Source organism: Suncus etruscus, chromosome 12 (assembly GCF_024139225.1).
Source record: "Suncus etruscus isolate mSunEtr1 chromosome 12, mSunEtr1.pri.cur, whole genome shotgun sequence".
In the NCBI taxonomy this organism is placed as follows: Eukaryota; Metazoa; Chordata; class Mammalia; order Eulipotyphla; family Soricidae; genus Suncus; species Suncus etruscus.
The window spans coordinates 97430577-97444456 of NC_064859.1; the positions used below are offsets into that span (position 1 = coordinate 97430577).

The following is a 13880-nucleotide window of genomic DNA, read 5'->3' on the forward strand; positions in this document are numbered from 1 at the left end:
GAGGACTGAGGCCTCACTACTATACATACTGAGAATTGTGTGTGTTGGGTTTGTTTTTTTTTGTTTTTGTTTTTGTTTTTTTTTTTTTGAGGGTCACAAAGCCATTAGCACTTGAAGGAGAAGAAAGTTGGGGCTACTCATCACTGGCACAGATCATGTGAACCCTAACCCTGGGGTTCCTGGGTACCCAAGATACCTAGGTGAGAAAGTCCACCCATTTGGTGACTCCTGTTCAGGCCCTAAATTTAGTTAGCCTTGTGGTTCTGGAGAATAGGGAGCCTCAACTGGCTCGAGTGACCTCTCTTATGTAGTCAAAGCATGTGAGAGGGCAAGAAGGAAGCTGGACCTCAATGCAGCTTTTCCTATGCAGGAAAAGACACTACCCACCATCATGTAGGCCCCTTCCCTGTTACCTGTACAGGGTGCAACCTTGTCTTGGTGTTTCCGATTCCTTCCACAGTTGTCACAGCCATGTGGTGCAAGGAGCAGATGGGGGCCAGGCAAGCATTGGCTGAAAAGTGGCTGGAACGCCAGATTAAGGTCATTCCTCAGTTCACAAGGTGGCTTTGTCCGATTTTCTTGTCTAAGGAGCACTCATCTCACACCCAGGTCCTGGAATCAGGAGCAATAGAAAACCCTTCCCAGATAAGCCATGAGCCCCTGCGTCATGGAGGAAAAGGGAAGGATGGGAATAGTCATCTGGGTCTCTGAGCTACAGCCAGGTAATTGCCAGTCACCACTTGTACAGCAAACCCTGGATACCATTCCAGTAGAAGTTTCTAGCAGGTTCCAGGATGTTGCCCATCCTCCATTCTTCCTATAACCTTGCCTGCTAATAAGACCTGCCCATTTCTGGGAGGGGTTTTTGGTAGGTAACAAAAGGTTTGGCAGAAAGGGGTGTGGGGGATTGATGAGGAGATTATGGAGGATAGAGGGAGCAAGAGGAGAGATGGCTGAGACACAAGATACATTGCAGGGCTGAATAGGGAGCCAGCATAAAAGGTTTTGCTAGGCCACACATGTTGGTCAGGGCTGAATAAAGATGATATCTCCTGAAACCTGTCTGTGGATTTCCTTGCTGCTACCCTGAAACCTTGAAACCTGCCAGCTGAAGAGGGTTGTAGACATGTGGTCTTGGACTGGAGGAGAAGGCCTCTCATCCCTCCATCACCATCCATCACCATCCGACCCATCCAAAGGGCTTTTATTCTACACCAGACCTTTGTGTGGATTCTTCTACCTACAAGGACTATCCTCAAACTACTGTGTCACAACTTTCTGTCATTCTTTGTCTCTAGTCTTTCCTGTCTTTACTCTTCACCTTTACTTTCATCCTCCTTTGGGAAAGAAAATAGGCAAGTCCCTGGGCCCAGACAGAGCTTCCTGTTGTCCCTTTCAGAGTCACCACCTCTCCTTCTTCAGCCTCTAACCCTGGGTCCCTGAGTACCACCCATAGGTTGGGCACTGTAAAGGTGGTTGGCTGAGGCAACTGCTTACAAGAAAATCAAGCCCATGAGAAGAGATCATTTTAAATCCATAAAGGAAGTACCTCAAGAAGGCTGGGCAGAGAACCAGTACAGTCTGGGACAACCAATCCTATCTAGTGGGGACATGGAGCGTTTCCTGGAATAGGTGACTTCTCCTCAGTCCCAAAGAGTTCATGTAAGTGAGCCACATGGGAACCCGTTGGAGAAAAGATGTAGGTGGGAAATAGCCTATGCAAGAACCAAGTCAACAATGAACATGGAAGATGATCTCTCACTGTGGTCACTACAAGACGCAGGAGCTAGACCACTGATGAGGAAACAGAAGTTGTAAAGGAAAGCAGAAGTGGGGCTGGCAAAATATTGATCATAAAGGACTTCACGTGTTCCATTAAAGACTGGCTTGATCCAGAGGCTTCAGAGGCCCCAAGGAGGGTTTCATGAAATGTGGAGTGAGTCTGGATTTCAGAAAGGTCCCATGCATGTCCACTCACACACACGCATGCACACAAACACACATACACACACAACCCCAGTTCATATACCCCTCATAATCCATCAATGCAAAGGATACACGATCTTGTTCTGGAGTCGATCATACTTGGAGAGCATCACCGTGCAAGCACCGCAGCCTCCTTCTCCGCAGCCCAGCTTGGTTCCACATAGCCCCACTGGAAGGTCAAGGGTTAAGGAACAGGAGGTCGGAGGAAAGAGTGGGTGGACCCTTATGACATCCTCATCAAAGAAGCTCAGACTTGCCTTCTCCATCACACAGATGTGGAAAAGCATCAGATTCACAGGGGACAGCATCAACTATTATCCTCAACTGGGGTGGAGGAGGAAAGAGTTAAACCAACAGCTGTACAACTGCTAAGAGTAGGAACAAATCTTGCTTGAGGACTCTGTGAGTCAGGATTTTCTCTTCCAAAACCTCTTAAGCTGATAAATTCCAGGAAGCAAAATTAGGGTTAAACCAGAGGTTTTTGAACATGTGGGACATAGAATGTGGCCACAGAAAGTCAAATGAAATTATGATTGAGGTTGGGGACCACTTTTGGAAGCACATTCTACATAGATGAGAAAAGGGGACCTCTCTTTGGAGTCTCACCAGTGCTGACCGCACAGCTCTTTTAGAGTTCGGAATCATGAGAGCAGTTTCGTCAGAACCTCCATCTTCTTGGTCTTCCATGGGGCAGCTGCCCAGCCTTGTAGCTACCCCTGTGGATGCAGGGGGATCACAAGCAGTGGTGTCTGGCCTCCTCCCTCATTCACAAAGTAGAATTCGTGGCCTAGACTCCTGCACTCAGAACCATGTGCTCATTTTACTTTCCTGATAAATTAAAAACCTATAAAACTCGGACCCACAATGATGTGAGTTGTACAAGGTCACACCATCACTGGTGTCTTCTTGAGGGTTAGGGCCTCAAATACTGTCTTTGGGTTGACGATTTGAGGACTCCTTTGTAGTTCTGATGCTGCTGTTTCCAAAACACAGCTGAGGAGTCAGAGTAAAGGGATCTTAAGGTTCCAGGGAGTTTCCTGGAGTATCCCCTGGGAGTGGGGAGAGACAAGCAAGCTCTTCTGTAAGCTCCTGATCATTCTAGAATGCAATATACAAGTCAAAGCTGTGACTTCTCTCTTTTCTAGAATTCCCACAAATCTCTCAGCTCAGGAAAAGAGCCATAGGGATTTTCTACATGAATGCTAACTTTCAGTTTTGGATTGAATTTGTGGTATAATCTTGATCCTCAGCCAATTTCTACGGTCAGGAACCCCTCAGGTTCCCCTAAGCTTTAAAACTACTGTTTATAATCTGAAATGAATGTCCTCAGTCTCTAAGAAGAAGCCTGTGTCCCTTGGCATACCATGTAGATGTGTTAAACAGAGTCCCTTTTAGTCCCCCAATCCTGATCAGTGATTTTGCCTTCTCATAGAAGCCAAGAGGCTCTGAGGCTGTGACCTACTACCAGTCTTGCCCCCTTTAGAAAAGAAATCAGGACAGAGTGCTTCAGAAACAGCCCTGTTGATATGTGGCATGCCAGCCAAAGTAAGGACATACATTGAGGTTTGCAACAACCCTAAGGAGTGTTTGCCAGAGGTCTGGATGAGCAGCTTCCTGACAACAACCCCCTGGATGGTTTCCACTTGGAAGAGAGATAACAAAGATCTCAGCTGTATTCTAGGTCCTGAGTCTCTGCCCAGATGTAGAAGACCTCGTGCTTTGCCACATATAAGTCACCTCAGGTGCCTTTCCAGAGATTGTCAGAGGAGTTGATATGGAGAACTTCGCAAATACCCTACTCCAACTGCATGCTGGAAGGACTCATGCAAGGTTGTGCCTTTTCTATAAAAACATTAGCAGTGCAAATAGAACAAGAAGAGTTGCTGAAGGAGCAAGATAGGGTTCCTCCCCATACTGAGTGTAGATAGCACCCCAAATCCCCTTGGGGGCCATGGATTTGGACACCTCTAGTCTTCAGCATTTCCATAGGGAAAGCACCTTCACACTCTCTCCTTGCAGATTTCCACATCCCAACAGTGTCTTGACTCTCTCATTCCTTTGTGCAGAGCCAACAAGGTTCCCTCTGTGGAAGCTGGTTGGTATTTATCAAAGATCTCCAGGCCAGGAATGGCTGGGAAAATGTAGACTGGACTGTTATTTTTTCAGGACTCTTGTTTTAAGAGTCCTGGGGCAGAGTCTTCTCACCACAGATGTCCAGGTGCCTCAAAAATAACCCTCCCCTCCTACTGCTAGGTCTTTCAGATGTAGGAAGTTCAAATGGTTCCATCCAGGTCATGTGGGCACCAGTGACACTCAGGTATCAGAGTATCAGATGCACAAAGCTTAAGTACTCTTCCCTCCACACCCTGGCCTCCCCAACCTGTTTTAAGAAAGTGACTTGATGGTTCTTGGAACACCCCCACCTTCTCCCATCCCCTTTCTCCTTCTCCCAAGTCAGGATACACTTTCTTCTCAGGTAGGCCAACAGAGTTGTTTCTGGGTCTGCATTTTTCTCCACCACCTACAAAAAGAAATAGAAAATTAGAAGTATTGTGAAAATATTTAGACCTAATTTTGCCAAAAATAATTTGAGGAATTTTAAAAATTATGCTATGGTTGTGGGATGGAGGGTCCAACTCATAGGTTACTTCTGGCTTTGTTTTTAAGAACCACTCCTGACATAGCTCAGGGAACCATATTCAAATTGGGGTTGGCTGCATGAAAGGCAAACACCTTAACCCTTGTTCTCTCTCTCTCTCTCTTTCTCTCTCTCTCTCTCTCTCTCTCTCTCTCTCTCTCTCTCTCTCTCTCTCTCTCTCTCTCTCTCTCTCTCTCTCTCTCCTTCTTACCCAAGAATTTGCAGAGCTGATTGTGCTAAATATTAGAGGAAAACGGAGGATTTATTTTTTAAGTCTGTTAAAATGAGTGAGCATGGGTGAGAAGGAACAGATTGGGAGGTTGGTGATCTGACAAAACAATAGCAAGAGGTGGGCTTACCAGAAGAGCTAAAAAGTAACTGTGTTGGGCTGAAGCGATAGCACAGCCAAAATGGTGTTTGCCTTGAACACAGTCAACCGGGGTTCATTCCCTGACATCCCATATGGTCTCCAAGTCTACCAGGAGTAATTCTGAACACAGAGCCAGGCACACTGTAGTGCCGCTGAGTATTCAACCAGTGAAAAGGCATCCTCTGGCCTCCAAATTCTGCTAAATGCTTCCCTAGGACTAGTTAACAAGCATGCAAGTGTTGCAGCTATAGGACAGGCTGCCCGAGCAAAGATCCACTCAAATTAATATGCCATCTGTTGCCCACCCACCCCCAAAGTTTTGGATTGGGATTGTGAGCAGAGGCATGAACAACTAGCAACCCTGTAGCAACTATCTCTTGTAGACCAAGGCAGGGCCAAGTTCAAAGTGATGAGTGAGATATCCCAGGCAGTATCACCATTTTCACACCTGTGGGCCACCATTTTCATGCCTTTCCAAAATGGAGGGCCATTCGTGAAGGTCACAAATAGGCAGTAAATATAGGACAAGGTTGCCCTATGCTAAAGTGCCAATTCTGCAGAGAAGCATTCAAGGAAGTCTAAACAAAACTGTTCCACCCACCTTACATATCATCAAGGAAAGAGGGTTTGAGATGACTAACAGAAGTTGTGAAAGATTTTCTTAGAAAAAGCTGTACAATGAGTTCTACTTCTTTTGTGTTTGTTTTATTTTGGAGTGACACTCTGCAGTTCTCAAGGGTTCCTCCTGGCTCTCCTATTGATGCACAGGGTACCTATCATACAGGGTACCAGGGCTCAAACCTAGGTCCATTGAGTGCAAGTCAAAAGTCCTACCTGCTGTACTACTTGCTGCCCAAGTTCTACTTCTTAATGTGAGGAAAAGGAAGTAGCTGCCCCACACCTCAGACTTCAGGAGGGGCTCCTCAGATGCCACAGGTGAGCCAACAAGTAACTTTGGTGGGTTGATGGTTTGACAGAACAATAGCAAGAGGTGGGCTTACCAGAAGAGCTAAAAAGTAACTGTGTTGGGCTGAAGCAATAGCACAGCCAACATGGTATTTGCCTTGAACATGGCCAACCCGGGTTTGATCCCTGACATCCCATATGGTCCCAGAGTCTGCCAGGAATAATTTCTGAACACAGAGGCAGGCATCCCATACTGCCACTAAGTGTGTTTCCCCTCCCCCCAAAATAAAATGTGTGACTTTATTGTGATGGTGTGCTCCCAGAGTGTGGGAGTATTAAAGTGTTGGCCCCTGGGCCTTATGCAAAACAACCACCAAAGAAACCTGACTTTAAATTGGGTGTTAAGTCATTCTCTCAAGGACCACTTTCAAGAGATGATGGCCAGCCAGAGCTGCTAGAGCACAGCACCTAGTGTGACTGTAAGGGACATCAAAACACCTGAGGTTAAGGGAGAGCAAGTCTAGAAACGTGCACCTGAATGTAAGAAGCTGCACAGTTAAATGCTCCCCATTGTGGAGCATTCAAGGAGATTTAATGTGATTAAAGGAGAGCATCCATCTACCCTCTCTTTTGCCCTGCATTGAGTTGTGTCTGGCAATTTAGAAATATCCTTGGGAATTTTTTTATGGACTCAGAACCATCTAAAAGGCCATAAGGCAATCTAAAAAGCCAGAATCTAAAGGGCTAGAATTTGTCCCCTGAATAAAGTCTAAAGGAAAGTGAAAGATAAATTTTCTTTGGTGATTGCACACCATAAATCCAGTTCATTCAAAGTTCAAGTTACAAAGTTGAAAAGTTTCAAACCTGAAAAGATGAGAAAGTGGCTAGCCAAGACCAAGATCCTGAAGACAGTTAAGAGTTTCTTAACTCTCTTCCTTCCACAAGGTATAACCTACTCCAGTCCTATATCCCTAATTCTGTCTCCCAATGCCATCCCTAACTCACTGTCTTCAGGCAGGCAGACACACACACACACACACACACACACACACACACACACACCATTCACACTCAAGACAATTCCAAGTTCCTAAGTCATCTTTCAAATGCCTTCAATCAGATTCTAAGCTTTTACATCCTAGTTCTCTTCCAAGCTTTGTGCTCCAGAAAACAAGCATTTCACACATCCTGACTCTGAAGTTGATGATTCTGGACCATTCTGTTACCTTCCATCTACATCCTGGCTTATTGAAGAGCCCAAATCTTGCTCAAGAAAGATTTTTTATATCACACACTCCCTCAGTTCCCAGCCTCCCTCAAATTACGACTGGGAAAGACTGTAACTCTCAAGGCCAGACAATAAAGTCAAGCTAATTGCTCCAGTAAAACTCAAGCATCAGGCCAGAGCAACAGCACAGTAGGTTTGCCTTGCACATGGCCAACTTGAGCTCAATCGTCAACATCCCATTTAGTTCCCTGAGTCTGCCAAGAGTGATTCTGAGTGCATATCCAGGAATAACCCCTAAGTACTGTCTGTTGTGCCCCCCAAAAATAAATAAATAAAAGTAAACTCTAGCATCAAAACGATGGTTGAAGCCTATTATAAACTCATTTGGTAAAACTAAATGTCATTATTCCGAACTGATTATTCATAAACAAGCAAGCCAATGGGTGAGAAGGAACAGATTGGAAGGTTGGTGGTCTGATAGAACAATAGCAAGAGGTGGGCTTACCAGAAGAGCTAAAAAGTAACTGTGTTGGGCTGAAGCAATAGCACAGCCAACATGGTGTTTGCCTTGAACACAGTCAACCAGGGTTCATTCCCTGACATCCCATATGGTCTCCGAGTCTACCAGGAGTAATTCTGAACACAGAGCCAGGCACACTGTAGTGCCGCTGAGTATGCTACCCCCCTCAAAAAATAAAATGTGTAACTTTATTGTGATGGTGTGCTCCCAAAGTGTGGGAGTATCAAAGAAGAATAAAAGCCTGCTAATAGAAATGTGGTCCTTAGTGATCAATGGAGGCTAACATAGAAACAAGGGTGGAAGTCTGATAAACACTCTATTATTTAGTCTCAAAATATCTTCTCACAAATACTTATTTATAAGGGGATAAAAGAGTCATTCCACAGTGTCAAAGCCCAGTGGTCACCTCTTAACCAAGTGACCCAAGTGTCTATCACAGATAGTGGGGAAAATATACACCAGTTCTCCTTGACACAGCAGCCTGAGAAGAACATGTCATTTCTCTGTCACTGTTGTTCCATATGCAGGTTTGGGTCTAGAAATAGGCAGGGCAACACAAAATCAGAATGAGGGATATTCTAGAAATCTGGGCTACACACTAGTTCAAAAGACAAGGACAGTTGAAGAACTGTTCTGCATTAAATATTTGTGACATTTAAATTCAAGACACAATCCTGGCTCTGGCTTTGGATACAAGGGGAGGGGCAACTTCTTTATAAATGATGCTTTGAAAACACAACATGATGGTGCATAGGGATCATTAAAAATAAGCTATCTTGGAGCCGCAGGGATAGCACAGTGGTAAGGCATTTGCCCTGCACGCAGCACACCCAGGACAGACCCAAGCTCTATCCCCGGCATCCCATATGGTCTCCTGCACCTGCCAGGAGCAATTTCTGAGTGCAGAGCCAGGGGTGATCTCTGAGCACCACTGGGTATGCCCCCCCCCCAAAAAAAAAAAAACAAAGAATAAGTCATTTTGTTTGCAAAGCTTTTAAAGTAGAAAATGCCAACCCCTGGAAGATCTGAAAGAGAGACAGACAGACAGACAGACAGAATTAGAGACAGAGACAGAGAGACAGAGAATTGGGAAAAATAGAAGGTACCATTTGGAAAAAAAACTTTCTGTTTATTCACTTAAAGAAGGTGGCTTTCCAGGATGGAAAATTGAGAGATTTATTTTCTGAAAAGGATCTAATAATGGAATCTCTAAAATTAGATCCTCACCAGACTTTCTAATTTTTCTAACTAGATGTTGGTATATTACGACTATCCTTGATCAATTAGAAAATTTGGGGCAGAGATAGCATGGAGGTAGGGCATTTGCTTTGCATGCATAAGGATGGTGGTTCAAATCCCAGTATCCCATATGGTCCCCTGAGCCTGCCAGGAGCAATTTCTGAGCACAGAGCCAGGAGTAACCCCTGAGAGCTTCCGGGTGTGACCCAAAAACAAACAAACAAAAAAAGTGGTATAAGATATGAAAATGATCATCAAATGAAATTATACTCCGAAAGACCTCTTACTTTATATGTTTACTTATATTGATTGGATACAAATAAATATATAACATATATTTGTAAGATGTGAGCACATATGCATGTATGATGGATAGAGTGACAGGGAAGGTAGAGGGAGCAAAGGGGGCGAGGTATGGGATGCATGTTGGGAACAGGAGTGGAAGGAAGACAATACTGGTGGTGGAAATGACCCTAATTCACTGTCACTATATATAACTGTGAAATATAAATATAACTTAAATATAATTGCAAAAGACTTGTAATTCATGTCAATCACAATAAAAAAATTTTTTAAAATGAATATCTTTAGTTGGCCATTTCTCAAGGCTTTTAATATCTGACAATTATGTCACATGATATTATGTGAATATCAGGCCATTCCCATTAATCAGGTTCCTTCCAAACCTCAACCAACACTGTGCTAAGTGGCTGGAGAACATCTCAAAGGAACATCTCACAGAAATAGTCTCTGTGAACTTTATATTGGAGCCTTTGTTTGACCTTGTCCTGATCCTGTTCTCCAACTGGTTAATGGGCTCCCAGTAGCAAGTACCTGTCCGTGCAGGCTCAGAGGGAGGAGATGCTCAATGGGGCCTATGGAGGGGAGCAATGAAGCAAGCTGTGATTTCCTCAGTGCCGCCTGAACCTTCCCTCAAAGGGATCCATCCTGGACCATTTTAACTGCCCTCCACATGCCGACTCTCCAGAGTCTCTAATTTCTACTACACAGAAAGTTGTTCACCAGAAACGCAGTGACAGTCCTTTGGCTGCATACCCTTGAATGGCAGCAGAACCTGGAAGCTACTCCACTGTAAATCAGACCCTATAACAGAAGAGGTGAAAACTATTGTCTCTGGGGCTACACATAAAAACCCTCAAGGTGTTTTATTGGCCTCTTCTGCCTGACCAGAACCTTCTGGAGAGCTCTCGAAGTACCATCTGAGCAGAAGAAGGAGCCTCACAGCTCAGAGTGAATCATCAATGTTGAACAGCTGCTTAAGTAACTTCTTTGCATAAAATCCAGGAACCAAAGACAGAAAACATCTTGGAGATCAAAGTGGAACTGATTTATAGAAACTTTTGGTGGATAGGGAATTCCTGATTTTTTTATTTCTTTTTTTTTTTTTTTGGTGTTTTGCATGTTGCCTCATCTCTTCCTGCCTTGCCTCTCAACCTTTCCTTCAGTTTCTCAAGAGATCATCTGCTTTATTAATCACAAACATAGATATTTTCACAGGAACTGGCATAGAAGCTACAAGGTAAAGTAGTTTCCTTAAAAATAGTATGTCATTTTCCAAATGTGAACATGAAATACAGATAGCAATTTTTACCACGTCAGATTTCTTTGGACTGTGCTTTCTAGACCTTGTATTTCCAGAAAAACCATCTCTAGAGATGAGCAACACCGGGGACCATCACACCCAAATGAATGGCTTCAGAAATAATCAAGTCTGTGTAGGATGGGACCTTGGCAGTCATGACAACAGCCACTCACCTTTGTAAACCTAGGAAAACTTCCACAAAAGTCACCAGATTACAACATTTTTGGAAAGTGAGATGCTACTTAACTCTCTACAAAGAAATTGCTGGGTACAACTAAATGCTGGTGAATATTGAATGTAAACATTTTATTACCATGTAGAAACATCTCGCTAACTCTTGGGTTGGTGCGAGGTGTCACTTCTGAAAAATAATGGACACAGAAAGACATCTTGGAAACCCAAAGAGTAGAGTCAATCCCTAGTGCCTCTTAGGGACAACACTACAACTGACTCCAACCATTTTTGCAACAAAAGATGTGGCCACAAGTCTGAGAATTTTCTTGCTAGCCACCAAACATGCCTGAAAATGTCAAGTACCAAGTGACCTAGGAAACACATTTAGATCTTGGCAACTTAGCTTAAAATCATCCAGTGTCTCCACTCAAAGTGCCATTAGAAATGCTGGGAGATAGTACAGACCTCAGTGTGCATGCCTTAACTGCACCCAACCCAGGTTTGATTCTCAACACCACATGGTCCCCCAACTATCACCAAGGGCAGTCCTAGAGGTCCCAGGACACTGCTGGCTTACACCAGCTGTTACTGCATCTGTTCTAGTACTGCAGTTCGTCCCTCTGCATACAAGGATGATAGGAGGGTCTGAGATTTTTCTCTACCTACACACCCCCACTCCTACTTGCCTGGGTACCTCTACACCACTGAGGGTCATTCAGTTGGGTGACTTTATTATTAAAGCAAAGGGTTCCAATAGATACACAAGCAACTAAGTCAGAGGATGAACACAGCCCCTTGTGAAAGACACAGAGGATTTCCACAAGATGTCAGTCTGTCCTCCTGAACCAGATGTTTTGTTCTATGTGGATGTCAGACTGGTAGACTGGTTGCATCTTTCAGCCTCTTTTGAACAAGATCAAGTTCCTTCATATTCCTTCTCTCAGTAAAGAGAATCATGGACACCGTTAGGCTATATTTGATTCAACACAGAAATAGAGGTCTAATGGGTGACTCTCAATTTCACCTCCAGCCTATGCACCTTTCTCAGCTTCCTGCCAACCTCTGTCCTGTAGAGTTGGCAATATCCCTCCTTCCACACTTCCCTCCACTCACTGATTTCCCTGGGAAGGTCTCCTATCCCTACTGAAAACCCCAAAAGTAGCCAGGGCTCTGAAGGTAGAAAGGGAGAAAGCAGAGTGAATGAAGGCACAAAGGAGAAGGAGGAGGAGGAGGAGCAAAGAAAAAGAAGAAGGAGGATGAGGAGGAGAAGGAGAAGAAGGAGGAGGAAGAGAAGGAGAAGGTGAAAGAGAAGGAGAAGGAGGAGGAGGAAGAAGAGGAAAAGAGGAATAAGAAGATGATGAAGGAGGAGAAGAATAGGATGAAGAAGAAAAGAAGGAAGGATGAGGATAAAGGGATGAGAAGAAAAGAATGAGGAGAAAGAGAAGAAGGATAAGGAGAATGAGGAGAAGAGAAGAAAAAAGGAGAAGAGGCACAGCTGAAGAAAGAAAAAGGAAGAAGGAAGAAGAGAAGAGGAAGAAGAGGAAGGAAGAAGGAAGAAGAAGAGGAAGGAGGAGAAGCAGAAGAAAAGAAGACGAAGACAATGAAGATGAAGACGAAGAAGAAGAAAATAAGAAGAAAAAGAAGAAGAAGGAGAAGAAGAAGAAAAGAAGAGAAAAGAAGAAGAAGAGAAGAAGAGGAGGAGGAGGAGGAGAAGAAGAAGAAGAAGAAGAAGAGAAGAAGAAGAAGAAGAAGAAGAAGAAGAAGAAGAAGAAGAAGAAGAAGAAGAAGAAGAAGAAGAAGAAGAAGAAGAAGAAGAAGAAGAAGAAGAAGAAGAAGAAGAAGAAGAAGAAGAAGAAGAAGAAGAAGAAGAAGAAGAAGAAGAAGAAGAAGAAGAAGAAGAAGAAGAAAAGAAGAAGAGGCACAGCTGCCTCTCCGGTTAGCAGGCAAGCCCAACCAAAGGGTCAGGTCCTGCTTACCTTTCTGCCATTCACAAAGAAAACCAACTCATCTGCTGTCATTGTCACGGTTGAGGTCCCCTGCACTCAGGTACCTGCTCGTAAGAGGCACCAGCAGTTATCACTGCTCTGTCACTTGAAAACTACGCCTCCCATTAAAATGAAACCAAGTGGGCCAATGGGAAGGAACCGGTTCAGGGCTTCGGGGCACGGAGAGTTCTTGGCCAAGGCCCAAGGTTTGCATAATACAGGAAGACACAAACAACCTTACACCACTGATTGCTCTTAACCCCTGAGTCAAAGAGCACAGGGAAAGGCGCATGCAGATAGGAGAGAAGTGGGTGCTGCTGGTGGTAAGTGACCAAGGTTCTGAGCTCTGTCCTCCCTGTCCCAGTGTTTCCTCCTCCCACTGTATGCAGACAGAAAAAGAGGCACAACTCCTGCCTGAGCATAGCTTACTCATAGCATCTACATCCATGACAGTGCTCACCCTTCAAGTTTATCACAACCTGGCCAGGAACTCCTGCAGCCTGATGGAACCCAAAGGCACGAAACAGGGAGCCAGTGAACCAGATGAAGAACCCAGCCTCTCCCCTCAGCAACTGACCTCTCACTTCTGGACTCACTCTTTCCCATCACATAAATGGGAATATAAAATGTTATGACGGCAAAAAGTATTCTCAACAACACCAGAAGGGTGATGACTAACCAGTGACCTTCTTCCACCCAACGTGCATTTCCCCATGGTGTAGACACGCATGTACAGGCCCAGGCCCACTACCAGGATTCCCCTTTCCTTCAAGCCCACTCACTCATACTCACTCTCACGCATGCCTCTGCCCATAATTGCACACAAAAACTCACTCACGTACACACAGTCACATGCACCAAGGCTCAGATTTAGGTTCATACACCAACAATCCCATTTATGCTCACATTTTATACTCAAGCTCATTTCTACTCATACTCCCAGTCTCTTGCATTCACTCCTGCTTGTCTACACTTGGCTCCCTTACACACACACACAGACACACACACACACAACACACACACAACAACAACAATAACAATAACTCCAGCCCCCTTCAGTCCTGTGAGGATTTGGAGATGACTCAGTAGATTCTCAGAATCAGATCACTGGCCTGGCAGGTGAGGGCAAACGTGTTCTCAGGACCCTTGCACCTATAGCAGGAGCCTCAAGAAGCCCCAAAGTCTCTGCTTCTTCACTAGCCCTTTCTCTATGCAGGACTGCCAGAGCCCA

At 44.5% G+C, this 13880-nt stretch overlaps 1 protein-coding gene across 1 annotated transcript in view; it reads right to left on the reverse strand.

The window, feature by feature from the left end:
• XDH (xanthine dehydrogenase) overlaps positions 1-12725 on the reverse strand; it is a 60677-nt gene extending 47952 nt beyond the window's left edge. The window contains 4 exon segments of the mRNA XM_049784232.1: positions 414-522; positions 2059-2155; positions 4450-4507; positions 12641-12725. Of these exon segments, the coding sequence (XP_049640189.1) occupies positions 414-522; positions 2059-2155; positions 4450-4507; positions 12641-12682 (306 nt within the window). The 5' untranslated portion in view covers positions 12683-12725.
• Between the last annotated feature and the right edge of the window lie 1155 nt (positions 12726-13880).